Source organism: Ambystoma mexicanum, chromosome 2p (assembly GCF_040938575.1).
Source record: "Ambystoma mexicanum isolate Mex_15411 chromosome 2p, UKY_AmexF1_1, whole genome shotgun sequence".
Classification (NCBI taxonomy): Eukaryota; Metazoa; Chordata; class Amphibia; order Caudata; family Ambystomatidae; genus Ambystoma; species Ambystoma mexicanum.
The window spans coordinates 1,092,619,287-1,092,645,362 of NC_090923.1; the positions used below are offsets into that span (position 1 = coordinate 1,092,619,287).

The window sequence follows — 26,076 nt, forward strand, 5'->3', positions numbered from 1 at the left end:
CACACCAATCCAAAGTCATGCCACCAATACCCCAGTGGGCCATCGGTGTTGCTGGTTGAGTGTCTTTCACTCCTTGTGGTGAAACTGGGTGGCACGGATCCAGCTGTCTATTCACTGCACTGAATTTCCCTCTTCTTAAAGGCTGAGGGTTGTGGGCTAAACTGTGGCATTCTGCTGGGCTATGGGCCGCTGGGCAGTGAGCCAGGGCTCATAGGAAGCGCGAACCTCACCTCCTCTCCTATTGGGCACTGCTACTGACATCAGCACTGCTCACTAAGTGTGCTGTTCTGGGCCCTGTTCTGCGGAAGGAAGGCAAGGGGCTGCATCAGGCCACTGGAGTCATGATCTCGATGGAGCCCGAGAGCAGCAAAGTCCGGAGGCTTAGAGGAGAGGGGCCAAGAAAAGCAAGGTGAGCATGGAGAAAGGTGGCCCCCATACATGTCTCACGGATGACCCACATTTACCCCACTGGCAGGGCCAGTGCAAAGTTTTATGGCTTGGCAAGCCAATTCCAATGTTGGCAAATCTTCCCTGGTAATAGACTCAGGTTTAATGCCTGTAAGCTACCCATAGCCTGCTGGTGTCCCCATAGAGGGTCACCTTAAATCGCCTTGCTGTGGAAATCACCCTGCCCAATGGCTACGTCTGAAAGATAACTGGATTGGTTACTGTCTTCTGCTCAGATGCTGAGGGGCGCTATCTTCTCCCCACAAAGTCCACTGGGACTAGAGGTTAGCGGGGGAGGGGAAGAGGCTATCTAAAGGCAAAGGAACTGGTGAAAGAGCAGGCTGGCAGAGGTTGGATGCTCCTGCTGCCTTTGCCCTTTGCCTCTCTTCCCCTCACGCGTGTGATCTTTCTCTCTGCACAAGTTCTCTGACCCTGTGCCCCTTGCCCTTTGCATGTTCTTCCTGTGCCACTTCTCTCTGTCCTTCCACAGTTTCATCATTTCCCTGGTGTCTTTTCCTTCAGTGATGTGTCCGCTCTGTCCCCTCTCCTGTGGCCTTCTCCTCTGTGCTCTGCCTCCTTGTACTACCCCAGAACCTGCCCCATGTCCCTTTTTCCATGTGACTTCCCTCTGCAACCCGTTGCCCCATTCCCTTAACAAATACAGTCTTTTCACTATGCAGAAGTCTAAACAAATGGCTTTGACAACGATTGCTTGGAAGGATGTCTGTTCTCGAGTTCACCTCCTCATGTGAGAACTTGTGCATCTGGGCCCCGGTCCTAACCACGTCTTGCTTTGTTTCGCCCATATTACAAGACTCCTGTTTTTCCCTCTGATTGTTCCTTCAATACTTTTGTTTATACTGCATACTCAGACAGCTCCATTGGCTCCCCATTGAAAAGAGGATCCTCTGCAAGTCCATGTGTATTGTGCACCGGGCCTTCTACGAGTTAGGAGCAGAATATATCCAGGAAAAGTTTTCACGGTATGTTCCGGCGCGCCCTCTGCACTCCCAGTCTGCCTTTCTGCTATGTGTCCCTCGTATCAGGCGGCCGGGCCTTTTCCATGCTGGCTGCTAAGGCCTGGAATGACCTTCCTTCAGCCCTGCGTACCACAGACGACCATTTGGTTTTTCGCCGCTCCTTAAAGACATTACTGTTCTAAGCCCTGGGAGGCTGCCGCTCCTCCGATTCTAGGGCCATGATGCCGTCAGGCGTACGCACGCTGTACAAATACCCATAACATAACATACATTGTGCCTGGATATTGTCTTATGCTCTTGTATTGCTGCACCATCCCGGGCTACGCCTCCCTGATGATGCTCCATGAGTCTGACACCTCTGGGTTTGCTTGCAGTCTTGTGTAGAAGGGTTGTGGCATAGCAGTTTGGGCTAGATTGCCCCTTTTGGGGGGAGGTGCAAGAGCAATTTGCATATGGTTTTCCCCCTTCTGGAATGGAACAACAGGCTTAATGAACAGTGGAACAGAAAGCTGCTGAACCAATTGCCACTGGTAATTAAATCAAAGCTTTCCAGCCATCATTTTCTTTTTAGTATTGTAATGTTGCTCTAAGTGGCGCAAGCATGCTCATGTATGGATCCGGAGCTTGCTATGCATTGGGTTCCGAGCTGCACCTCAACTCGCCAATGATGGCCACATGGTTGAAACATGCCTGGTGGTACATGTGGAGTTCCTCAAGAATCCATCCTGTGCTGGGGCCCGCTAAGTCATACATCAAGCCACTTGCAGATCTCATATGACGACACACGACCTACTTTCATACCTATATGGATGACACGCCTATCCCTTTCATCTCAGAGGTTCCTCTGCTGAAGCTTCTCTGCATCCCAGCCTGCTTTCTACAGATCCCGGGTTGGGTGATTGGCAATCACCTCTGTCTCAAAGTGTCAAATATGGAAATAATCTACTTTTGGAACTCCACCCCTCTGTGCTTACAGTTGCCTGGCCTTCCACACTTGAACCTCAAAGGACCTGGTGGTTCCATTTGACAATCATCAAATTGTTTTATCTCATTTCCATTAACTCCTAAGGAAGTCTCATTTTCAGCTACATATACCCAAACGTACTCGACCTTTGCTGAACATTTTCCAAAGAACCCAAGTAACTTTGTCTGTTGCCTTCTCACCCTTGGAGGACTGCACGAGCCTCCTACGTGGCTGTCCTACAAAAATACTCACCCAACAACTTCAGACAATTCAAAACAAGGCAGCTAGGTTAATCCTGGCCCCGTTTCACCTGCTCTTCTTTCCTTGAACCAGCTTCCCATCAGGGCTCGCATTGGCACTAAGGCACTGCATTATTTCACAATTATTATTATTCACAATTAATTATTCACAGAGCATACTGGAACAATGGCCTGGCCTACGTCAGTCAATGGGTCAAAAAGGCACTGTCCGCCAAACCCTTGGGATCTTATGAAATGAAGCTATTTTAACTGCTCCCTATAAAATAAGAAACCGTGCAGGCAGCACTTTGTGGGGTGTAATCAAAAGCCCCAAATTGAAGGACCATGTGAAAAAGGCCTACTTGTCATTACCAAAGGAAAAGCAGCTTTTTAATCCACAAAGGAAGAAGAAATTAAAAGGTCCCTTTCACATGAAAAACAGGATTTTTAAACACTGACACAAAAACGGCTTTGCATGTGTGTTTGCAAGTTAAAGCATTTTAAATGTGAAAAATATACCCGTGCCAACATAAAAATGTCAGGGAAAAGACAGGGTGCGTGTTGACAAAAAATAAGGTATTTTATGTTTTGCATGAAAAATACCAGCAAACATTTGAAAGGAAAAGCACACTTTGGTTCCACAAAAAAAGAAAATGCCCAAGAAAGACCCTATTTGCTTGCTGTGGGCCACATGGCACATAGAACTCCCTCACGGAAAGCCTGGTTTACATCCCCCCAGCTTGTTTACAACTGCAATAAAGTGTGGCTGCTAAGAAGTGTTGAAAACAGACTTTCTCTAGACTTGGTGTCTTTGAAAGGGCTCTTTGCAGAGGCAAATGGCCCTTTCTGTTGCATCCCCGGAATGCAATAATGAAGGCTACAATTGAGGCTAAACTCCAACTTCAAAGAGCAAGCTTCAAACATAAAGAGACTAATAAAACCTGGTTATGGGCTTGCCCAGCGAAAACAAATGGCCTGGAGGCAGGGGAGTTGCCGTTTATCCAACATGAAGATTTACTATTAATTTAAAAGGACTATTATAACATAGGCCTTTTTCGGTATCAGGTAATATTATCCCCACCAAAAATATCGCCGTACATATGGTCGTCGGGAATGGCCATAGGCAATATTTTTGGTGGGGATAATTTATGTGGTAAATGGATAGGTGGGTTGCGAGGGTGTCCGCCGCTCCCTTTTAAAATATATCGGGGTTGCAGGGTGTCCCCCGCAGGTTCCATGGGGTAATATTGCCACAAAAATATGCCGACATTTTTGTATGGTGATATTTTTGCGGCGATATTATCATATGGAACCCCTTTTTCTCAGTAACCATAGGTCATTCTGATTACATGTATGTCTCATTTGTTTAGGTAATTTCCAGGCGATTTTGGTGATATAAAATGCATTCACCTATGACTCAGTGAACTGTAATGGCCATCTAAAATAGGTTTCTGGCTGATCTGAAAATGTTCCAAATTTGGGAGTTGGTGAATGGGTGGAGGGTGAAATTAGGACTATGGGGAATACATTGCATGTTCCTGCTTTTTGTGAAAATGGTAGAAAATTGCCACACGGCCATGCAAAATGTTGCAGACCTGGCTGTCATTTTATGTAATTCCCCATGCTTAGCTGAATCGGAAAATATATGTACTATGGCAGTTGTGTGTAAAATTATGAAGTTTTGCCACATAACTAGATGTTTGCCAAACTATGACAAGAGGACACATGGGGGTTGCAAATGAAGCTGCCATATGTCTGCTCCAGACTCTTAAACCAATTTGTAGAGAGAGGCGGGGTTGGGAGGAGAGAGAAGGGTAATCCTAGTTGCGAGAACTCTTGCAGGGTACCCCCCCAAGATTGTAAACTTAATGGTGTCATGGCTGCTATATAAGGGGGGGATGTATGAGAAAGGGACAGAGCTGCTGAAATTTACCATTGGGGAGAGCAGCTAAAACATACCATCTGACAGCTGCAAGGAAACACCAGATGAGATTGCTGAGAGTGAATCTGGGTAGAGCTGTCTATTTCTATAAAAGCAGACAGGGTCCTATGGTGGAGAGTGGGTGGCTATCCTTGAGAGTGGGGTGACCAGACAACTGCCCTATCTTTCCAGTGGGTCCTGACATGCAGCTGGTTGTCCTGAACTTTAAACAGAGGTTTTCAATGTAAGTAGACTTGAGCCCTTTGTAACCAAAAGGTGAGGGGGATCTGCTGGCTTTAAATACTTTAGCTTTATAGTATGTGTTGTGGGGTGGGAGACAAAACTGTGTAGATCCTTAGCCTATTTCACTGAAAATAAAACTCACTTCCCAATGTGTGTGCTGAAAAACCATAGCCTATAATTTACTTGGGTAATCCTTTTTGTCCTGTAAACCCCTGACTTTTTAGGAAGAGGGGTGTCTTTGTTCTTACTTCTGTCCAATCTTTTCATCCAACTTTCCCCTAATACAGGCCTTTAAGTCGGGGAAGGGGGCTGAAAATCCACAATTCTGAAATCATCCTAATGTTTGCTATCCTGCTTCCCCAACATAGGCTGTTCAGTGGAGGAGGGTCTGGAATCCAAAATTCTTCAATCATCCTAATTTTTCTGTCAGACTTCCCCAACCCAGTCCAAAGGGGAGGGGTCTGAAAAACAAACCGCTAAATCACCCTGTGTTTATTTTAAATAACTGATTCTCTCTCTGATGTGCATCTTTATAAATGTCTGAATTTTTGCAACATGTAAGTTCAGTGCCCAGTTGCCTAAGGGCTCGGTTGCGCTCTATAAATAAATAAACCAAACTAAACCTTAAAGTAAAAGTATGGGTGAAATAATAATTGCCATACGCATTGGCCCAAATTTGTAAAACTAAACTGCTAGCCTTTAAGTGCACAGGAAAATCGAAATTGCACAGCAATACATCTATAAATTGTGTTCTCTGACCAGCGCTAATTTTTCTTGATTTGAAATTGAGATCAAGTATTGTGATTTCAGTTTTTTTCATAATTGATTTGCGTAACAAGAAGTTAATGGTACCACAAAGAAGGTGGTGAGTGTAGTTTGTGCAGTTTTTCTTAACATCTAATTCAAATAAACATAAATATATTTCCTGTACACTGGCCTGGTACTTGGCTCATTGGTAGCTTAGGGGGGATGAATCCCAGGGGTATTAGATGAATTTGAAATAGTGCTGAATAAAATAATCCATTAAACAGTTTGTTGCATGACACCTTCAGTCAGGATGGAAGGAACTCCCTGTGTTGAAGGTGGCCTCTCAATAAACCATTACAACTTTTTTTTTTTTAAACTCTTTTTATTGTTCAACGCTGGTCTCAACAGTTACAGCAACTTAATCCATCAAGAAACACAAGCCGACAAGCAAAGAAAACATTTACATTCAACATTATATGGACATTTCATGATCTGAGAGCAACTCACACAGATAGGTACGGAAGGGGCCCCATATGTCTTTTGGTCGGCTTGCCCCTGGCGAAGTCAAAACAAATTGTTCCTCACATTCATTGATGTATGTAAGTTTGCAGAGGAAAGTGGTCACATTTGGTGGCACAGGCATCTTCCAGGCTTGTAGGATACATTTCTTCGCCACAGCACATCCGACATTAAATAGCCTCCTGGTTTTCTCCGAGCACTTGCCAATGTCTCTGAATAAGTATTTTTGGGGGGTTAGCTGTGGGGGTATCTGTGTAATTTCAGTCAATGTTTCGGCCACCTCTCCCCAGAATCTCAGGAGAGCAGGAGACTTCCAGTACATGTGAAAGGAGTCCGCATGTAGGGCCCCACACTTGGGGCACTCCCCCCATATTCTGCAACAAATGTTGCCATCTTAGCTGGCGTGTAGTGTAACCTATTTAGGAGTTTAAATTGTATCAAACGTAATCCTGCATTTAATGAAACCTCTTTTGTGAGTGAACAATATCTACTCCATTTGTCCTCCGGGATGGGTATTTGCGAGTCTGTCTCCCATTTGTCCTTGACCCGGTTCACCGAGGGGTGTGGGCCTGTACTGCCCCATATAGTTTAGAAATGCCTAGCCCAGCCTTCATGGTGATGAGTTGTGTGCAGGGGTGTTAAGGAGGTTCATCTGGGAACATTGGCCATCTTTTCTGAAATGCGGCCCTTACTCTGTAGTATTGTAGTATTTTGAGTGGCCCACCCCCCATTGCTCTAGTAAAGTCATCTCTGGTTGCAAATTTACCATCTATAAACATATCGCCCACCTTCATTTCCATGCGTGGATCCCAGCCTTCCTGCATACTCACATCCGACATAGGGGGGATGCCCGGAAAATTCCACAAGGGGACCTCTGAGTTATATGGTGTTTCCAGCTTCAGTCGTTTAAATAATGCCCCCCAGGCCCTGACCGTGCAGCTAACCGGATCGTAATCACAGGTGTCTTTGTGACGTGAATTAAATAGGACCGACTTAATGTCTGCTGGGAATATAGTTTGTGCTTCCACCCAGGTGTGTGGTGTTTCCCCCGATTCCTCGTACCAATACTTTGTCTGGAGCCGCTATACCTCCAGTGTCATAGGGCTCAGTCATTTTCTCCCACCCAATTCTGGCCGCCTTCCCGTTCCATATAAAGGTTACTACCAGCGACCGTAGTCTCGAGAAAAAGTCTCTACACGACCATATGGGTATATTTACAAAAAAAATAATAGTTTGGGGAGGGCTATCATTTTGAGTAGGGCTATCCTGCCGTACAGGGATATAGGGAGGTGTCCCCAGATCTGTAACTTGGTGCCCATTGTTTGCAGCGCCTTCACATGGTTGTCCACATAGAGGGTTTGCCTGGTCCTAGCCACTAACACCCCGAGATATCTAATATATTGGTCTGACCATTTAAGGCCGCAGGTGTTCGCAGGGCATTTAGTGTGGGGTGTGAGCGGGAATATTTCCGATTTGGTTATATTAATGACGTATCCTGAGTAGTCCGCGAACTCATGTATATCAGTTATAATGGGCATTATGTTTTTTTCTGGCTCGCGGACGTAGAGTAACGTATCATCCGCGTAAAGTGAAATTAGCTGGATAGAGCCTTTCATATTATTTCCCTTGTCCCTGTGTCTTAGCCGAACCGCAGCTGCCATAGGCTCAATGGTTAGGGCAAACAAGATGGGCGAGAAGGGACATCCCTGGGAGTTCCTCTACCCAATTGGAACATCTCAGAAATGGTTCTATTAGTGCAGACTTTGGCGCCCGGAGCCGTATAGAGCAGCCTTACGAATGTGATAAACGCAGGTCCCACCCCAAACGCTTCCAAAACCGTGAAAAGGTAGACCCATGATACAGAATCGAACGCCTTTTCGGCATCTAGGGCTACAGCTGCTGAGCTCTGCCCGGGTCAATCTGTGCCATTATACTAAATAGTCTGCGGAGGTTCAGCGCGGTGGATCTCAGGGGAATGAAACCATTCTGATCGGGATGGACTAGAGTGGAGACCAGGGGCAACATTCGATTCGCCAGTACTTTAGCAAAAATCTTGGCATCAACATTGATGAGCGAAAGCGACCTGTATAATGACATGTCATTAGGTGGGCATCGGGGTTTGGGCAGCACAGTAATAATGGCTTCCCTCATCGTCGGGGGTAGTATGCCTCCCTCTAGCGCTTCCTCACAGGTCTCCAACATTATGAGAATCAGTTCCGTGTGGAACACCTTATACAATTCAGCCCCCAACCTGTCAGAGCCCGGTGCTTTGCCCGACGCTAGCCCCATAATTGCCTCACTCATTTCTTCCGCAGTGACCGGTTGATCTAGTGCCATTTTACTCTCGCGTGAAAGTTGTGGGAGCCCCAGCGACGCCAAATATGTTTTCATCTCAGTAGTCGTTTTCCTATCTTTGTTGGAGTACAGCGTCTGATAAAATTTGGCAAATTCTACATTTATACCCTCTTCGCTCGTCAGTACCTCGCCAGCAGCGTTTTGTATGCTAGTGATTGGGTATGGCTGCCTCTCATGTTTAATCAGGTTAGCCAATGTTCTGTCCGCCTTATTACTCTCACCATATCTACGTGCTCTGGCAGGGGCCGCTATATATTGTATTTCTTTAGCGGCCAGCTCATTGAAGGTTTGAATATGTTTATTAATCTCGGCCAGAACGGCCTTATCGTGTGTACGGCTATACGTCCCTTCAAGGCTGTTCAAGGTATTATCTACCCCTTCTAGCTCCCTCCTCACTCCCTTCAGGAGGCCAGTGGATTTCAAGATAATTGCCCCCCTAGCCCAGACCTTAAAGGTGTCCCATACCGTGGAGACTCGTGCTACCGACCCAACGTTATTACTGAAAAACTCTGTTATTTCTTCCCGCAGGGCGTCCACTACACCCGGGTCACCAAGTATCCCACCCGGCATACGCCATCTTCTGGCAGGTCTAGGAGCATCTCTCAGCCTGAGCTCCAGTGTAACAGGGGAATGGTCGGACAGTGTGCAGGGCTTGATTTCACAGCTGTGCAGTGTCTCGGAGAGGTTCTGGGATATAAAGAAATAGTCTATTTGTGATTCACTGTCATGAATGGATGAGTAGTGGGTATAATGTCTAACGTCTGGGTGTAATGTGCGCCATGCATCTATTAATGCCATTTGTGGAAGGAGTTGCCCCAGTGTCAGTGCCATTTTGGTTGGTGTCCTCGTTTTCGTACTGGCTCTATCCATCACCGGGTTCAGGGCCATATTGAAGTCCCCCCCCATATTATGGAGGAAGCATCTAGTTTGCTGAGGGTCTCATATATGTTTAAATAAAAATCTGGATCATCGATGTTGGGGCCATAGGTATTAACCAAAGTGATTTGCTTTTCTGCTATTTTCCCCCATAAAAGAACAAACCTACCCATCGCATCCACCTTGTGCCCCTCCGCCCGGAACCCCAGCGAGGGATGGATGAGAGTGATGACCCCCCCCGGGACTGGGACAAATAGCTCGTATAATATCGTGTCTTTCCCCATTTGGGCATTATATTCATATTTACCGCGTCCATAGCGTGAGTCCCCTGTAACATCACGATCTGAGGACAATGTCTAGAAACATAGTTATTGACCTTCCTGGCCTTCATCGGGTTATTTAAACCTCTTAAATTCCAGGACAGCAGCGGTATTCGCAGCCCCCCTGTGGAAACATTCCCATGTGTAATGACACTTGCCATACCATCAACCAATTCCAGTATTCACATGGCGGGAGCAGCAACCGCAACTGCGAGACCACTTAACCTTCAAACCAAGCTTAATGACAAAGCAACTTACTCCCCTCGCCCCTTTCACCAACAGCTCAACGCAGCTAACTGTTGCCTCGCAACCTGACCCCCCACCCGTATCATCTCCCCCAACTCGACGATGCAACCCATAAACACTCATAACTCGCCCGGTGGGCTTTCCTATTGAGTTAGTGGACATTTCCAAAGGGGCAGCCACTGTCGCCACTTGGCCGCCCACGCCGGAGGCCCCAGGCTCAGTAGTTACAGAGATCAGTCCAGTCTAGTTGTATCGACTTATATAAAGAAAGGTGAGCAAAATACAATTGCGGGGATGGTGTAGCTTCATCCATTTGTCAGATCTCTTCAGTCTTCACCAGGATTGGGTCTCGCATTTTGATCCACATTTCGGTCTCTAGGAGGCAACGGGATGGAGGCCTCCACGTATGCCATAGCTTCAGCAGGGTTCCAAAAGAAATGGGCCCTCCCTCCGTGCTGGATTCTCATTTTTGCGGGGAACATTAAAGCATAGGGGACACCACGGAGCTGTAGCTGTCTTTTAACCATCTCATAGGACCTGTGCTGTGATTGTATGTTCGCAGAGAAATCCGGATAAATGTGGATTCTATTTTCCTCATATTGTAGCGTACCTTTTTCTCTGGACAGCCGGAGTATTGTATCCCTGTCCCTGTAGTTGAGAAGCCGTGCTATGATGGTGCGGGGTGGAGCGCCTGGCTTCGGAGGCGGTGCAAGGGTCCGACGCGGGGAGGTCCGCGATTGTGCCTTTTCCCCAGGCGCGGGGCAGCGATGTGGTGCGTTGCAGTCCCTCAGCCGCGCCCGGGTGTTGACGCGTCGCCCCTCCCCCACTCGGCCGGCCCGCGGCTACAAGCCGGGGCTCACGTAGATGCCGTGTGGAGCCCTCGGGGGGCCGCGTTGCAGCCCAGCAGTCGCCGCAGCCTCACACCCGGATATCTCCGCTGTTTCGGGGCCGCCGTGGTCAGCGTTTTCAGGATTCCTTCCTTAGACCTTCCGCCGCAGTATTTTATGGTCAACCAACTTGGAGCTGGAAGGATGAATTTGTTGCAAGGATTTTGAACGAGCCGGAGCTCTCCACCTAGGCGGCCATCTTGAACGTGCGCAACAGCGCCCCCCAATCTATTACAACTTTTGATGCAGAATGATTTGCCAGGTAATGCCAGAGAATTGGGGGCTAATGTCCTTTCACTTCAGGAAATCGTTTGATTGGTCCCCTGAATCATAGAGACCATGACTGCATTTGAAGTGACCCACTGCGTGCACTCACTGGCACTTTAATGTATGCATGTCATGACCTCAGTAAGTGAACTTACCCTGTGTCTTAAATGCTCTTCCCCTGTACCCTGGCCTGCACTTAACTTACCTGAGTGCTTTCAAGCCTGTGAAGATCATATTGCCCTTCCCTTTGCTTTGGAAGCACCACAAAGCAGCTGTGTTCATGCTTGGCGCTATCTAAATACCCTGTAAGTAAATAAATAAATAATGCACTCCTATGCAGAAGGGGTATGGCCCCGGGGTTCGTGGTTGTCTGCCCCCTTTGTGGTTGGACCAGTAGTGGCGCTGGTCCTGCACAGCAGGCTGCAGGGTGGTGAAATGGAACGCTGCCCAGAGCTGCTGCCATTGGCTATGATTAATTCAAAGCTTTCCATCCGTCACTTGTTAGCCTGGCTTTGTATCCGGCAGAGCCTTCTTATGTCTCTTTCATTGAGGGCGGATTGCGGGTACAATAAAGAAACTGAAGGGGATTAAAGGTCATTAAAACCTGAAAGGTTGAACTTGCAAACGATTGCACTGCAGAATTAAACGCATTACCTCACTTTCGGAGAGTGTGTGAAGCTCACGTATTCTCCCCGAATTGCCCACGTTCACATAGTGGGCCAACAGCCAATCAGACACAGAATCCACCCCTATTGCCATCGCCTCAAGAACTACACACCAGCACCGACGAGAAAAGGCACAACAATGAGTGGAGAGGAGCTTGGATCCAAAACGGGGCAATGGCGGTTTGGGGGGTTTGGGGGGTGTGCCAAGCATGTGCACCTGTGAAGAGGTTGGGGACCAAACCTGGAAACATTCCGGACAGTGGTTCCTTGTGGAGATCAGAAGCCGGAGTAATGCAGGGAGGCCGGGGTTCCAGGGCTGCACCCCCTTAGGCGACTCGGGAATCGACTCAAGACAGCGCGAATGAAGTCTTTACGGGCCGCGTGGGGTATAGGGGGTTCTTGGGCAAATACATTCGAGTAGTGACGCTGAGGCTCCGGCCCCGCCCAAAAGACATTTAGAAACGAGACTTTGCCACTCGTTTCACGTGTACATGAAGGTGCGCTGAACGCAGGCATTCACCGCATTATTTATCAAACGAGACTTGTTTCCTAGTGGAAATAGTTTCTAGCAACTCCCTATAAAAGTATTAGGCTTCAACAACCTTTAAAAGGGGACGTATTGTTATATTGCGCTGGAAAACTTTCTTTTCTTGCAAATTAGGTGTTGGGGTTTTCAAAACATTGAAAGACAGGAAAGTAAGAAAGAAAGGAATACATGAGACTAAGTTTTCAAAGTTGACCCCGCCCCCAACCCCCCTCCTGCTAGGTGGGAGTTTTACTCTGCTCTGTGGTTTCCCTTGCATTCTGGTACTTGCAATGCTGTGTTTAATAACTGAAAAACAGAACTGCAAGTACCTGAATGCAACGCAAACAGACTGGATTGCTGATGGATGGAGTAATGTAACTACTACGGTCATTGAATAGCCTATTCATCAACCACCAGGTTTCTGTTCCATCACCAGACACTGGTGGGTGACATTTTCCCCTGAAAGAAAAAGTTGAACATTCCCCCATAATTCCACTCTCTGCCGGCGGAGCTCCATTCCTGCAGCATATTTATTGCCGGGGGGAACTTTTCGGCCATTTCAAAGACTGAAACCTTTTGGAGCTCAGTTTGCTCCATAGCATAACGTGAATGGAAGGCGTAAAAGCCGCGAGTAAGGGGAGCCACCCCACAGTTTCAGTCATTTGAATGGCGGAGTTGGGACGGGGGCGCGCCTTGAGTTCCCGCTGCTCCCCCTCTTTCCACCAAACAAATCATCCAGTATTTGCACCTGCTTACGGTTTCATCCAGGCCAAATGCTGGGGATCCCTGTGGAGCCCACGCGCTTCATGCACCCGCAAAAGGCAGGCGTACGCCACAGTGGCCCCTTACACGCTGCCTGCCATGCGCACATGGTGCCCCCTTTCACGCTGCCTGCCATGCGCACATGGTGCCCCCTTACACTCTGCCTGCCATGCGCACGTGGTATGCGGTGTTTACGTCATCCCCACATCTCAGTCCCAAGTGCAGGGGAAACGGCAGCATACGCGCGTGCACGCCACCTTCTGTCCTGCATTCTTGCACACCGCTGTGCAAATGAGAAACATTTGGTTGCCAGGGAGCGGCGCATGCCAAAGGGCAAGCGTACAGGTCGCCACCTCGGAATTATGCAGGGGCTTGAACCCGAGCTCCTACGTGCCGCTGGGAAGTATGACACTTTAGTAGCGCAGCCGCCACGTTAAATAACGCGACATTTCTCCACCATTGAAATGCTAAATAACGCGCTATAGGCAGAATGCAGGAGGGGGTGGATGTCGAACAGTGATACCTGGCATAAGGCAACCTCCAATTAAATCGCTAGAACCAGTAGTCTTCAAACCGTGGGGCCGGCCAGCCTGTAGGGGGCCCAAAGGATCTGGGGTTCGTGGCCTTGAGGCACTATAAAAAGGGACTGGGGTGACTGTAGTAGAAATATGAGCAGTTATAGCTTGTGGCGGGCCAGCAAACAATATTTTTACACAAGAGGGGGCGGGGGCTCAGTAAAAAAAAGTTTGAATACTACCCCACTGGAGAGAGGCTGGCTTTAAGTACATGCACAATGCCACCACGCAATGCGCTGCTTATGCGAATAAATAAATAAATAAGTAAAGGTGTGGAAAGCAACCGTCTCCTGTCCCTGGAACGGCATTATCCATTCCATTCAGGAGATGATAGTCCAGTCCTAGTTTTAAGTTTGTATTCTGGGCATTCTGGGTCTTGGAGTCCTGGATTGCCCTATTATAAACCTAGGATTACACCTCCAAGAATGCAAGATGAAAACCAGGGCTGGGTCAGTGTCTCCCGTATGGAATGCATGATGTTGGCATGTGTGATTCGACTTCACAAGTGACATGTGTGGCATGAGCTCCACGATTCCCCGAAACACGTCCTGGGAGTTGGGAGAACTGTGACATTCGAGCAGCTTGTGTGGGTCATAGGTTTCGTCTAGTCCGGAAGTGCTCATGGCTGCTTCTTCGCCCCCTGAACTGAACACACTGGGGGTCGGCTCTGGCAAGCCCTCAGTTCTGTATTATCTGGTGTGAGGGTGGCCTCGTCATTCCTGGGCTTGCCTCTGCATTCGTTTGCCTGCAGCTCTGCGTGTGCCCTTGCTCAAGTCCAAGAGAGGACTGACACCGCCCCAACCCACCAGACGGGCGTGCGTAAGCCTCGAACGCCCTGCCAGGACCACTCCTTCATAAGTCCAGACTGGACGGTGTTGTGGACGGCCATCACATTCCAGATCCCCTGTTAGGACTGACCCCACTCCTGCCATGTTTCCTCGACTCACTGACCACTCAGATCTACCCCGGAACATACATGCAGGCATGCACCGGGCAGTGCCACAGACTGGCTTCTCTGTTTAACCAAGAATACGCTCTGACTCCACTCACACACTCCTCGAGGGCACTGGGCGAGGCTGTGAAAACAGCAGAGGAGCGCTTCATAAACCCCACGCGATGAACAAAACTTCAAGTACCAGAATGCAAAGGAACAAGTAATCCAGCACCACAGGAGCTACTCATTTCTGACCCTCCGCGGGAATGCATGCCCAATGTGAGAGGGCGTGAGCTCTGCGTGAAGTGTCCCACTCACACGTGGCACGGGGAAAGGGAAATCTGGGAGAGCTGCTCACACTTCACATGGGAACATCATGTGACATCTGTCTGAGCTGGGCACCCGCGTGAGGTCTGTCCGAGTACCCACTCCCGGCTCAGACAAGGTGAGGTCTGTGCAATGTACTCACACCTGGCATTGACCGCCGGGCACGGGGCACTACGGGCGGCATAGGTGGGAGCTCCCCGCAGCCCCCACGAGACAATGTGACATCCCTGCGCTGTGCTCCCACCTGCCATCTACTGGACCTGCTCACACTTGACATGGGCGAGTGTCAGATAAGTAAGAACTGGGTTGATGTACTCGCGTGTGACACGGGGCAATGTGAGATCTACACACACCCCTGGCACTGGGCAGTGTGATATACGCAACGCTGGCATCGGAAGAAGTGAGGTCTACTGCCCTGCTCGTGTGAGGTCTGTGTGAGCTGCCCGCGCCCCACACGAGAAAGCTTGCGGACTGTGTAGTGTGTCCCGGGACAACGTGCCTTTTTCTCCATGCTGCCGTGCCCCGTGGCAGGCTGCGCATTCGGTGCTGTCCTGGACGTGCCACCCCCGGCCTGGTGAGTGGTGCAGCAGAGCATCCTGGCACCCGGGGCACCTGGTCAGATGCGAGTACGCAGGCAGAGGTTGGGCAGGTTTCCGCGACGCTCCCAGCCAGGCCGACGCGCGTTCATGATAAAAGTAGCTCAACAGGTGTCGCGCCCGTGCAGCCCCGGCCCCAGTTAAGACCCCACTCTATGCACATGTTCACACGCTGGGGCGTTTGAACCACATAACCCTGGCCTTTGTGCTGCATGCGTCAGGTGCACACAACAACATACTGCGCATTCTTGTTTTGTAAAAAAAAAAAGATCTTTACTGTGATTTTTTAAAATTAATTCTGGAAGATGAACTGCTTTCTTTTTGTCTCTTTTGTTTTTATGTGTGTAAAATGGTGTACGGTTTTGTAAACCAATACATTTGTAAACCAATCACAAATAAATAAATAAAATATCTCAATCTCTGCATGGCACTTTATGTAGTGCGTTCCAACCACAATAAACGGGAGCTCGCGCTAGCGCCGAGTGGGGGGCGACTGTCAAGTGTCACCCTGACCGTTCCATGTCCCCCTTCTTACACTTGTGTAGTTTGTCCTCCCCCCTAAAATGGCAGGGGTTGAAGTACCAGAATGCAGGCGGCGTCAGCCTAAAATTAAACCCATGGCAGCTCCTTCCATCGCCCTGGGTGGACATCCCTCTCGCGGCCTCTGAAGAGAGGCACAACTTTATAATGCAGCCAATCACAGATAAGCGTGTCTTTCCTTCGATTCCGCCAATACCGTGGCAGTCAGAGGGTTAACAGGACAGTGGGCTCAGAAGACTTACCTTACACGAATGGCCGTTTCTTACATTGCCTACACATTAAGGTCAATTCTAAATGTGACCTCAATGCTCCAGCAAGTTCCACGCATGCTTGCGGAACAGCTGTGAGGCCGCTCTGATGGAAGTCCTTACCAGAGGTCTTTCTCGTCCAGCAAGTGACTTGCTCGGGTAGCTCGGTCGGCAATGGCCTGGCTGCTCTGCTCAGCATCCTCTGAAGGGGGCCCTAACCCCCACGGGCTATTTGTAACCCAGGTGGCGACCTGCAATTTCCTAAACACACCTCCCTTGGCAAGGCAGGCTGCCAGGTCCCTCCTCTGGGGGCGTGAGTCTCTCGGATTCTGCCCGGGGGCTCAGTGCCAAAGCAGACCGCAGAAGACGCCCCTCGCGCCGTCTCAACAGAACACCTGAGCACGCCCCCCGCCCCCTCCCCAGCACACCGCGCTGCCTGTCCCAACAGCACAGCGGCAGGACCCTAATCTTTTTACACAAATCATTTGGGGGAGAAGAATGGCTTGGATTTTAAGATATAGCTGCCTTTACCACAGCGGTTTTGCTTATGTATAGCATCAGTAATGTGATTCTTGACATCTTCAGCACTTGTTAAACAAGCATTTGCAATACCAACAGTTTGGGCTTTTGTGTAGGCATGACAAAGGCATTTTCCAGGCACAGCAGTAGTGGTTTTAACAGGTCATTGATGGTAGCAAGTGCACAGTGGTGAGTGCCTGGCCATCCAATGCCCAATACTTATACACAAGTCAAAACTGCTGGCTTTGCCAATGTTGGTTTTTAACATGACTTCAGTGAAGAACACACAGAGTATTTATAAATGGAGTGGCTGAAGACAGACCTGGTTAAGACATTTTTATTACACCGTACCAGGTTTACAACTCCAATTAAGTCATTAACTCTGAGAAGGCTGCTTTGAAAAAAACAATGGCAGGCATTTCAAGTGCAAAGTTTGATGGTAAGGCTTGATTAAAGCTAGGTCAAAGAGATCCCATGAGGAGCAGTTTTGGGCGAGGAGGGGCAGGAACAGGGAGGGACTGGCCAAAGTGATTTCACATTACCAAAACACACCTACGGGCTGTGTGCCATTCCTCCCTATCTGTACTCTAATGCAATAGTTTCGGCTTATAGATGTAGCAAGCAACACCTAATAGCCCAAACTAAAAAGGTCAATGGCAGTTAGGTTTGGACAGCCCACGTCGCCAGCCTACCACCCAATTTGGTAGATTTGGGAACACTGCTCTCAATACTCTCCAGATACTGCAGGGGGGTCCCACCAACTAGGGATTGCGGAGACACTGATGGAAGCCTCAAATCCACGCTGCCTTGAGACCAGTGGTAGGTAGCTCAGCACTTCTATCCTTTGTGCTGAGCGCATGCTGCAGATGCGCGCACCTCCATAGCCTCCGTCAATAAAGCAGGCTGCCTTGGCTGGGTGGCATTGCTAGCGCTTCTGCACTTTAATGGCCGCCTGCCATGGACTCCGTCACACAGACATTCTTTCTTCATGCAGAAGATCTAGCACCTCGAGGGCCTGAGAGAACATCAGGCCTCAAGCCACTCTGCAACGGGTAACGGATTGTGTACACAGACTGCGCATGTGCAAGCTGAGCATTTAGGTGGCGTTCAAGGCCTTCTGCTTGCAGAAATACATTGTCTCGGGAGGATAGCTCAGGGGCAAAGTGCTTGCCTTGGAAGCAAGACGACACAGAGCACCACAGGTTCGATCCCCGAGTCCACTCCTAGAAACCTCTGGGTATTAAGCACGTTCTAAATAAACAATCATACCATATAATTTCTCACTAATGGCTCATGGAAATGTGACGACCTTTGCTGTACAATGCATGAAAAGCCTTGAATAATGGAGGTGTTTATTATCTTTATCCCAAGCACCACACAGGTTGCGTTGCATTTCCTTACAGCAAACCGAGAAATATGTGCCACCCAACAGCAAAGCTAAACTAGATACATAATGGTTTGGATCCGGGTTGGCGCAAGGCGTGTGCAGTATGTGCGGCTGCACTTCGCCCCGTGCCTGCTAGGGCCCCACACTCCCCCTTGCAGGCTGCAGGGAGGGCCCTGTGCTCCGAATCCCTAAGCTTGCTGCGGTACACTCTGAGCACAAGGGCGGCGCACGCCGCAGCCTGCATCATGGTGAGGAAGCTTGCTGCGGTGCACTCTGAGCACACGGGCGGCGCACGCCGCAGCCTGCATCATGGTGAGGAAGCTTGCTGCGGTGCACTCTGAGCACACGGGCGGCGCACGCCGCAGCCTGCATCATGGTGAGGAAGCTTGCTGAGATGCACTCTGAGCACACGGACGCCGCAGCCTGCATCATGGTGAGGAAGCTTGCTGCGGTGCACTCTGAGCACACGGGCAGCACACGCTGCAGCCTGCATCATGATGAGGAAGCTTGCTGGCAATTTTTTTTCAAAAGCCGCTGTCCCTCTATGTTTCTTTTGTTTCTTCAGGTGTGGTAACTTGCCACTTGTCAACCTCCGACTGCGACTCTGGGTAGACAAATGCCACCCTCCCTCCCAGCGGCCCAATGGGCGCAGCAGGCACAGCTGAACACTTTCTTTCTTAAACCAGAGCGTGTAAAGTGGGTGCACTTTAATATTGATGGCCCATTTCGAGACCATTGTTGTGTTAACAAATGCATAGGGGCATTTTTATTTGAAAGCACATGAAAAGCAGCAGTTGCCTGCCTACAATCTGTGCCTTCCTCCAGCACAATTAAACACATTGCACAAAACCGTTTTAGTGATTTGCCTTGTTTCCACATGCTTATATTTACCAAGCCAAAAAGCGTTTAAGTACAATGTAACATTTTCCTCACATTATACATGAAGCATGCAAGTGAGCCATGAATATTTACCAAGGATGTGACAAGAGAGGTTGTCATCCTGGAGACTGGAGGGGATTCTTTCTCTGGTTCTGGCCCTGTACTGATTTTCATGGCACAAGTCAATTACATGTGGTTGGAAAGCATCCACCCACTCTTTTCAACGGGTGGATCAACCCCTGTTGTGTGTTTTTGAGGCCAGCATTAAAAAATAGTTTGCTTGCTCAAGTGTTCAGCTACGAGGATTGCACCCCAGGTTGTCATGTTTCCAGTGCAGACGCTTACCCGCAAGGCCACATAAAAGAGTCATTAAAGCACACGTCTCATGTTTGGATTTTGTTTTCTTTGGAATATTTCATTATAAATGGTTTGTCTTAAAAGGTGGCGCCTTTTATTCTTTGCTAGAGTAGTTAATGGAAATTCCCCTCTCGGATTACCATGTTTTCTCTGCTGCCTACATATGTTGTGGTAATTATCTTGTGATGTCACATCCTACGATGTCCCTTCCTGTGATGTTATCAAATGCAAATTAAGGGGTGTTGGACTTCATTTGCTGCACTTGGCCATCAAATCCTAGGGCCGGCCCTGGTTTGGATAGCTTTTTAATTTGAGGTTTCATGTGAAGATCCAATCTAACCTCACATGGATTTTTATTCTGGGTTACATGAACCTTTCTAGATGGACCAGCACATCCAGTGCTTTCCCAATGCACAAAAGAAGACGTTCTCTACCATTGCTAACCATAGAGACAGTCAATGGTGCTCATTTACTAACCCCAACTTGACTTATGAGTCCAGACGGCAGGCAAGTGTGCATATACATGGCAAGTAACAATGTCAAATGTCACCGACAAGGTCAACATTGCGATGGACACATACATTTCAAACCACTGCCACAGCCTACTGCCCCGTTCTCTGCATCGACTCATTGCCATTAGATTTATGCCACAGCCCAACCTCGCATGAGCCTCTCATAGAAAACCTCTCCACTGGACCAGGCAGTTAAGAAGGGAGGAAGTGCTGGAATTCCCGCGTGATTTGCATTCCAGTAACAATTAGAAGCTTGTGGGCGACCCATTGCACCGCCGCTGTGTGGTCGAAGTGTGTGGGAGCAGCGCTCCTCTACTTTCTTCTTTGATTCTTCACATTTCCCAAACTATTCATAAATCGTTCCAGAATGGTTTCTTTTTAAAATCAAACTTAAAACATGTGGAACTCACTCATGAGACATGGCCGGTGGCGGTACTGCACAGCGTTGGTGTGACTCCTGACTCGTCCGTCATGTCACCTCACATTCATAAGAGGTTCGCTGGGGAGCAAAGAGTGGTCCCTGTCAGGTCTGTAAGCCGTGCCATGCACCCCTGCCAAGCTTGCGAGATACAGACCCGCCTCCTATGCCTCATAAGTGTTCTCCCCTTCACTTTGTGCACCCCGATCTCCTATTCCTTGCCCAGGAGAGGAGGCACATATCTCATTTCTAACCAAGTATCCCCAATACTAACTCAAAAAATCCCCACTTTTGGCTCCCAGGCTCCCTGGAGCTGCTGCCTTTTGATAGATTGCTTTGATGCGACTACAGTATTCGGTTAGGCAGCCTGTCTCTAAATCACATGACTAATGGAGATAAGACGTCCCGCCCCCCTGTAGCCTAGAGTTCAGGATAGACCTGAATACCCTACTCTTCAAACAACACCTTCTCCCCTTCCGGGGACCCTCATCTCCCCTGCCGATCCTGTCCATTTAAGATCCCTTAATGTGACCCTCCAGCTCTCTGACTCTTCCCAGTAGGGCTCACACTCTATCAATCCCATGCACACACATGGAGAGCAAGCTGCTTCAGCCTAGGCGAGGACTGGTGCCCTAGCTGCTTCAGCCTAGGCGAGGACTGGTGCCCTAGCTGCTTCAGCCTAGGCCAGGACTGGTGCCCTAGCTGCTTCAGCCTAGACAGGACTGGTGCCCTAGCTGCTTCAGCCTAGGTGAGGACTGGTCCCCTCCTAGTATGGACAGATTCCTGCCAGCAGCCTCCTTATTCCCAATCCCATGCACACACATGGAAAGCAAGCTGCTTCAGCCTAGGCCAGGACTGGTGCACCAGCTGCTTCAGCCTAGGAGAGGACTGGTGCCCTAGCTGCTTCAGCCTAGGCGAGGACTGGTGCCCTAGCTGCTTCAGCCTAGGTCAGGACTGGTGCCCTAGCTGCTTCAGCCTAGGCCAAGACTGGTGCCCTAGCTGCTTCAGCATAGGTGAGGACTGGTCCCCTCCTGGTATGGACAGATTCCTGCAGGCGGCCTCCTTTTTCCCAATCCCATGCACACACATGGAGAGCAAGCTGCTTCAGCCTAGGCCAGGACTGGTGCACCAGCTGCTTCAGCCTAGGAGAGGACTGGTGCCCTAGCTGCTTCAGCCTAGGCCAGGACTGGTGCCCTAGCTGCTTCAGCCTAGGTGAGGACTGGTCCCCTCCTAGTATGGACAGATTCCTGCCAGCAGCCTCCTTATTCCCAATCCCATGCACACACATGGAGAGCAAGCTGCTTCAGCCTAGGCCAGGACTGGTGCACCAGCTGCTTCAGCCTAGGAGAGGACTGGTGCCCTAGCTGCTTCAGCCTAGGCGAGGACTGGTGCCCTAGCTGCTTCAGCCTAGGCCAAGACTGGTGCCCTAGCTGCTTCAGCCTAGGTGAGGACTGGTCCCCTCCTGGTATGGACAGATTCCTGCCAGCAGCCTCCTTATTCCCAATCCCATGCACACACATGGAGAGCAAGCTGCTTCAGCCTAGGCCAGGACTGGTGCACCAGCTGCTTCAGCCTAGGAGAGGACTGGTGCCCTAGCTGCTTCAGCCTAGGCGAGGACTGGTGCCCTAGCTGCTTCAGCCTAGGCCAGGACTGGTGCCCTAGCTGCTTCAGCCTAGGCCAAGACTGGTGCCCTAGCTGCTTCAGCATAGGTGAGGACTGGTCCGCTCCTGGTATGGACAGATTCATGCCAGCAGCCTCCTTATTCCCAATCCCATGCACACACATGGTGAGCAAGCTGCTTCAGCCTAAGCCAAGACTGGTGCCCTAGCTGCTTCAGCATAGGTGAGGACTGGTCCCCTCCTGGTATGGACAGATTCCTGCAGGCGGCTTCCTTTTTCCAATCCCATGCACACACATGGAGAGCAAGCTGCTTCAGCCTAGGTGAGGACTGGTCCCCTAGCTGCTTCAGCCTAGGTGGGGTCTGGTGCCCTCCTGGTATGGACAGATTCCTGCAGGCGGCCTCCTTTTTCCCAATCCCATGCACACACATGGAGAGCAAGCTGCTTCAGCCTAGGTGAGGACTGGTCCCCTAGCTGCTTCAGCCTACGTGAGGACTGGTCCCCTAGCTGCTTCAGTTTAGGTGAGAAACGGTCCCCCACTGGTATGGACAGATTCCTGCCACAGACACTGGTGTAACAGGCCCCCCCGCAGCCCCTGCGGTGCGGGGAGGGGGGGGAGGGGAGCACCAACCCCTGTCCTGGGAGGGGGCCCCACTTGGAGAAAAAAAAAGTAAAAAAATAATCACACTTTTTTTTCAAGTTTCTTTTTGTATTCATTCTGAATTCATAAAGAAATAATTACTGTAACAGAAATAATTTCTTTATGAAGGCAGAGTGACTACAAAAATAAACGTTCTTTTTGAAGCCTGAGGGCTCCCCCCACCCCATGACATGGAAGACCCTAGGCTGGAGACCTCCATGACATGGGGTGGGGGAGCCCTATGACTTCAACCAGAAATAATTTATTTTCAAAGTCACTCTACCTTCATAATGAAATGATTTCCGTTATGGTTTTGTCCTTAATGGAAATAATTTCTTTATGAAGTCATAGTGACTTCAAAAGGAAACCATTTTTTGGAAGTAATAGGGCTCCCCTCAACTCCATGAAGTGTGTGTGTGTGAGTGTATGGTGAAAGGGTGCACACTTACATGTACAGGTGGCTGCCTGTGTGAGTGTATGGTGAAAGGGTGCACACAAATGTATGGGTGGGCGACTGGGTGTGTGTGCCTATATGGCGAAAAGGTGCTCACTTAAATGTATGGATGGCTGGGTGTGCCTGTATGGTGAAAGGGTGCACACAAATGTATGGGTGGCTGGGTGTGCGTATGTGTGTGTACAGTGGAAGTGTGCACACTTAAATGTAGGGGTGGTTGCCTGGGTGTGCCTGTATGGTGAAAAGGTGCTCACTTAAATGTATGGATGGCTGGGTGTGTGTGCGCGTATGTGTGTATATGGTGAATGGAGTATGTGCTTGTGTTCAGGGGTGCAACAAAACCTACATTTGGGGGGGCTAACCCTTTAAATGTTGGGCGAGGCGCTAACTTCATGGGTGGTGGGGGAGGGGCTCATTTAGTTGTGTGGGTGCATCTAACTTCTTTACACATTTTAATAACACTATTCTAGTGCAGCTTCAATGTTAAAAGCAGTTAACTCTCCCCTTTAAGTCTGAAAGCACTCACTTATGGATTGCTGTGAGAATGAGGGATCCCCTGTTCCCTCTCTACCCTTCCAATCACTCCCCTGGCATGCAAGTACTAAGCCACATCACGATTTCAATTGCCTAAAAAATTTGGCATTTGAATGCAGGTACTAACAGTGAAATGCTTTACGTTAGCAATTGTTGGGCCCTTGTCAACAGCGAAACACAGGTGCCGTTTATCATCTGTATCCTGTTCTGTCCGGCAACTGCTCTGAAGTTCAGTCAGGTCGATTCAACATAGCCCAACATTTCAGGGGTGGGAGTGCTGAAGCCCAGTCAACTCAATGGTGTTGTGCCACTACTTGTGTTTTATGCCTTGATTACTTATTGGTAATCTTCATTACTCCTAACCCTATTCTTCCTCGTGCAAGTACTTGTGTATGAGGCAGCACTTGTGTATGAGGCAATGTGCCTCATACACAAGTACAGGGATGAGGTAGAGGAACATGGAGGTAATGCCTGACTTAGCTACCTGTAATCTTTATTACTCCTAATCCAACTCTTCCTCATCCCAGTAATTACCTATTAGGCAAGGAGCCTCATACATAAGCTCTGGGACAAGGAAGAGGGACGTGGAGGTAATTCTGGGCCACAGAGTTGATTTTGGAGGTTGTAGTAGGCAGTGAAAGGGAGAGGGGATGTGTGGGGGGTGGGATTGTGCGATAAATCATAATGGCTGTCAATGCCCAGGCTAAGCAGGCATGATATGTGGTATTAGTGGCTAGAGAGGCATTTTGGTTCAGCCAGTCTAGTCATTCCTCAGTTTGGTATGACTTTTTTTTAACTGGGCCTTTCTCATAAAGCTGCCCTGCTAAGTGTAATTACCTGGCTAGAGTGGCATTTGAGTCCTGCCATTCCAGCCGTGTCTTACTGAGGCATTGTATGTTTTTCTGGGCATCAGTGATAAAATGATATGTCATTTATAATGCGCCTGTACACAAGTGTTTCTAGGTGCGAGAAGACAAGGCAGGGAAGATAGAGGGGGGACAAGTCAAACGATCTTACAAGGCCTTGTGTCATTCAGATTATGCACATGCGAGAATGAGAAGTGCAAGGGGAAAGGGAGGGGGAGCGCAAGGGAGAGGGGAGGGGAAAACAGGGCAGTAGTGCTTTGAGTAAGTGCAGCCAGGGCAGCGTGGCTATGGGTAGTGCAAGGAGAACAAGGGACTGTAGGGTTACAGTTACAGCCCCTAAGTGCATGGTAGGCCCAGAGGCCCTGCAAGGGTGACTGATCAAGAAAGAGCCTGGACTCAGTGAGACTCTGAGGGTAGCCAAGCAACCAGTCGGTACAGCAGGCAGGTAGGTCAGCAGGGGAGGGAGAGAGAGAAAGCAGAGGAGAAGAGTTTTGAAAGTTTTGAGCTGCGTCTGGAATTTCAGGTGGTCCGGCTTAAGATTGCGAGGGGCAGGGAGGCCATTCCAGAGGGAGCCACCTGCAGAGGAGAGAGATCTACCCCCAACTCTCTGCCTGGAGAAGTGTCTAACCCTTAGAGAGTTGGAGGTAACTGAGTGAAGGGCTCAAGAAGGAAGATATTTTGGAAGAGAGTGTTGGATGTAGTGCGGGCCCTGGCCCCAGAAAGCCTTGTGGACAATGCAAAGTGTCTTGAACTTGATCTGTGCAGCCACCGGGAGCCACTGGTGCTATTTCGGGGCTGGTGAGATATGATCCCTGGGCTTGAGGCCAAGGATAAGTCTTGCAGTCCTGTTCTGGATTAGCTGCAGAGGGTAGAGAGTAAAGGAAGGCAGATGGAGAAAGAGGCTGTTGCAGTAGTCCAGACTAGAGAGAACCCAGGCAGTGGAGACAGTGAGCTTCTCGGGGAAAGTGAGAAAGGGAAGAGTCCCTTTGAGGAGAAGCAGCTGTTAGTAGGACTTCTTGGCAACATCTGAGATGTGAGAAGAGAAAGAGAGAGTGGAGTCGAAGATGACTCCAATATCTTTGCCTTGCAGGAAGGGGAAGGAAGAGGGCCCAAGCTGGGTGGCCAGAGTGAGAGAGGGAAAGCAGAGGCAGAGGTCCCAATGAGAAGGATATCCGTCTTACTAGTGTTAAGGCAGAGATCGTTGGAGGCGCACCAATCCTGAATCGCGGATAGGCAGTCAGGAGGGAGCGAGAGAGGAGAGGAGCCTGAAGAAAAGCTGAGTGTCATCCGCGTAAAACTGAAAGTTGGAGAAGGTAGAGATCAGGTAGGAAAAAGGGTTGAAAAACGAAGGTGAGAGGATAGAGCCCTGGGGAACGCCATGGGTAGATAGAGAGGTGGCGGAGAGAAAGGGACCAAGTTGGAACTGGGAGGGGCAGTCAAAGAGGAAGGAGGTCAGCCACTCCAGGGCCTGATCCGTGATGCCCAGGTTCTCACGTAGTCAATTGATCAGGATAGCGTGGTTGACCATGTCGAAAGCAGAGGAAAGATCAAGGAGGATGAGGACAGAAGGAATGCTGGAATCAAGGTTAGAGAGCAGATCTTCACTGGTGCTTAGGAGAGCAGTTTCTGTGCCTCTGACAGCTCTGAAGCCAAACCGATGGTCATCGAGACAACCAAGAGATTCAGTGTTGAGAGTAAGCTGGGAGA

General features: G+C 49.4%; 1 protein-coding gene across 1 annotated transcript in view; it reads right to left on the reverse strand.

The window, feature by feature from the left end:
* Positions 1-16,386, reverse strand: part of GPHA2 (glycoprotein hormone subunit alpha 2) — a 31,380-nt gene extending 14,994 nt beyond the window's left edge. Inside the window, exon 1 of the mRNA XM_069643073.1 lies at positions 16,308-16,386. Within this exon, the coding sequence (XP_069499174.1) occupies positions 16,308-16,383 (76 nt within the window). The 5' untranslated portion in view covers positions 16,384-16,386. The remainder of the gene's footprint in view (positions 1-16,307) is intronic.
* Positions 16,387-26,076: the final 9,690 nt, after the last annotated feature.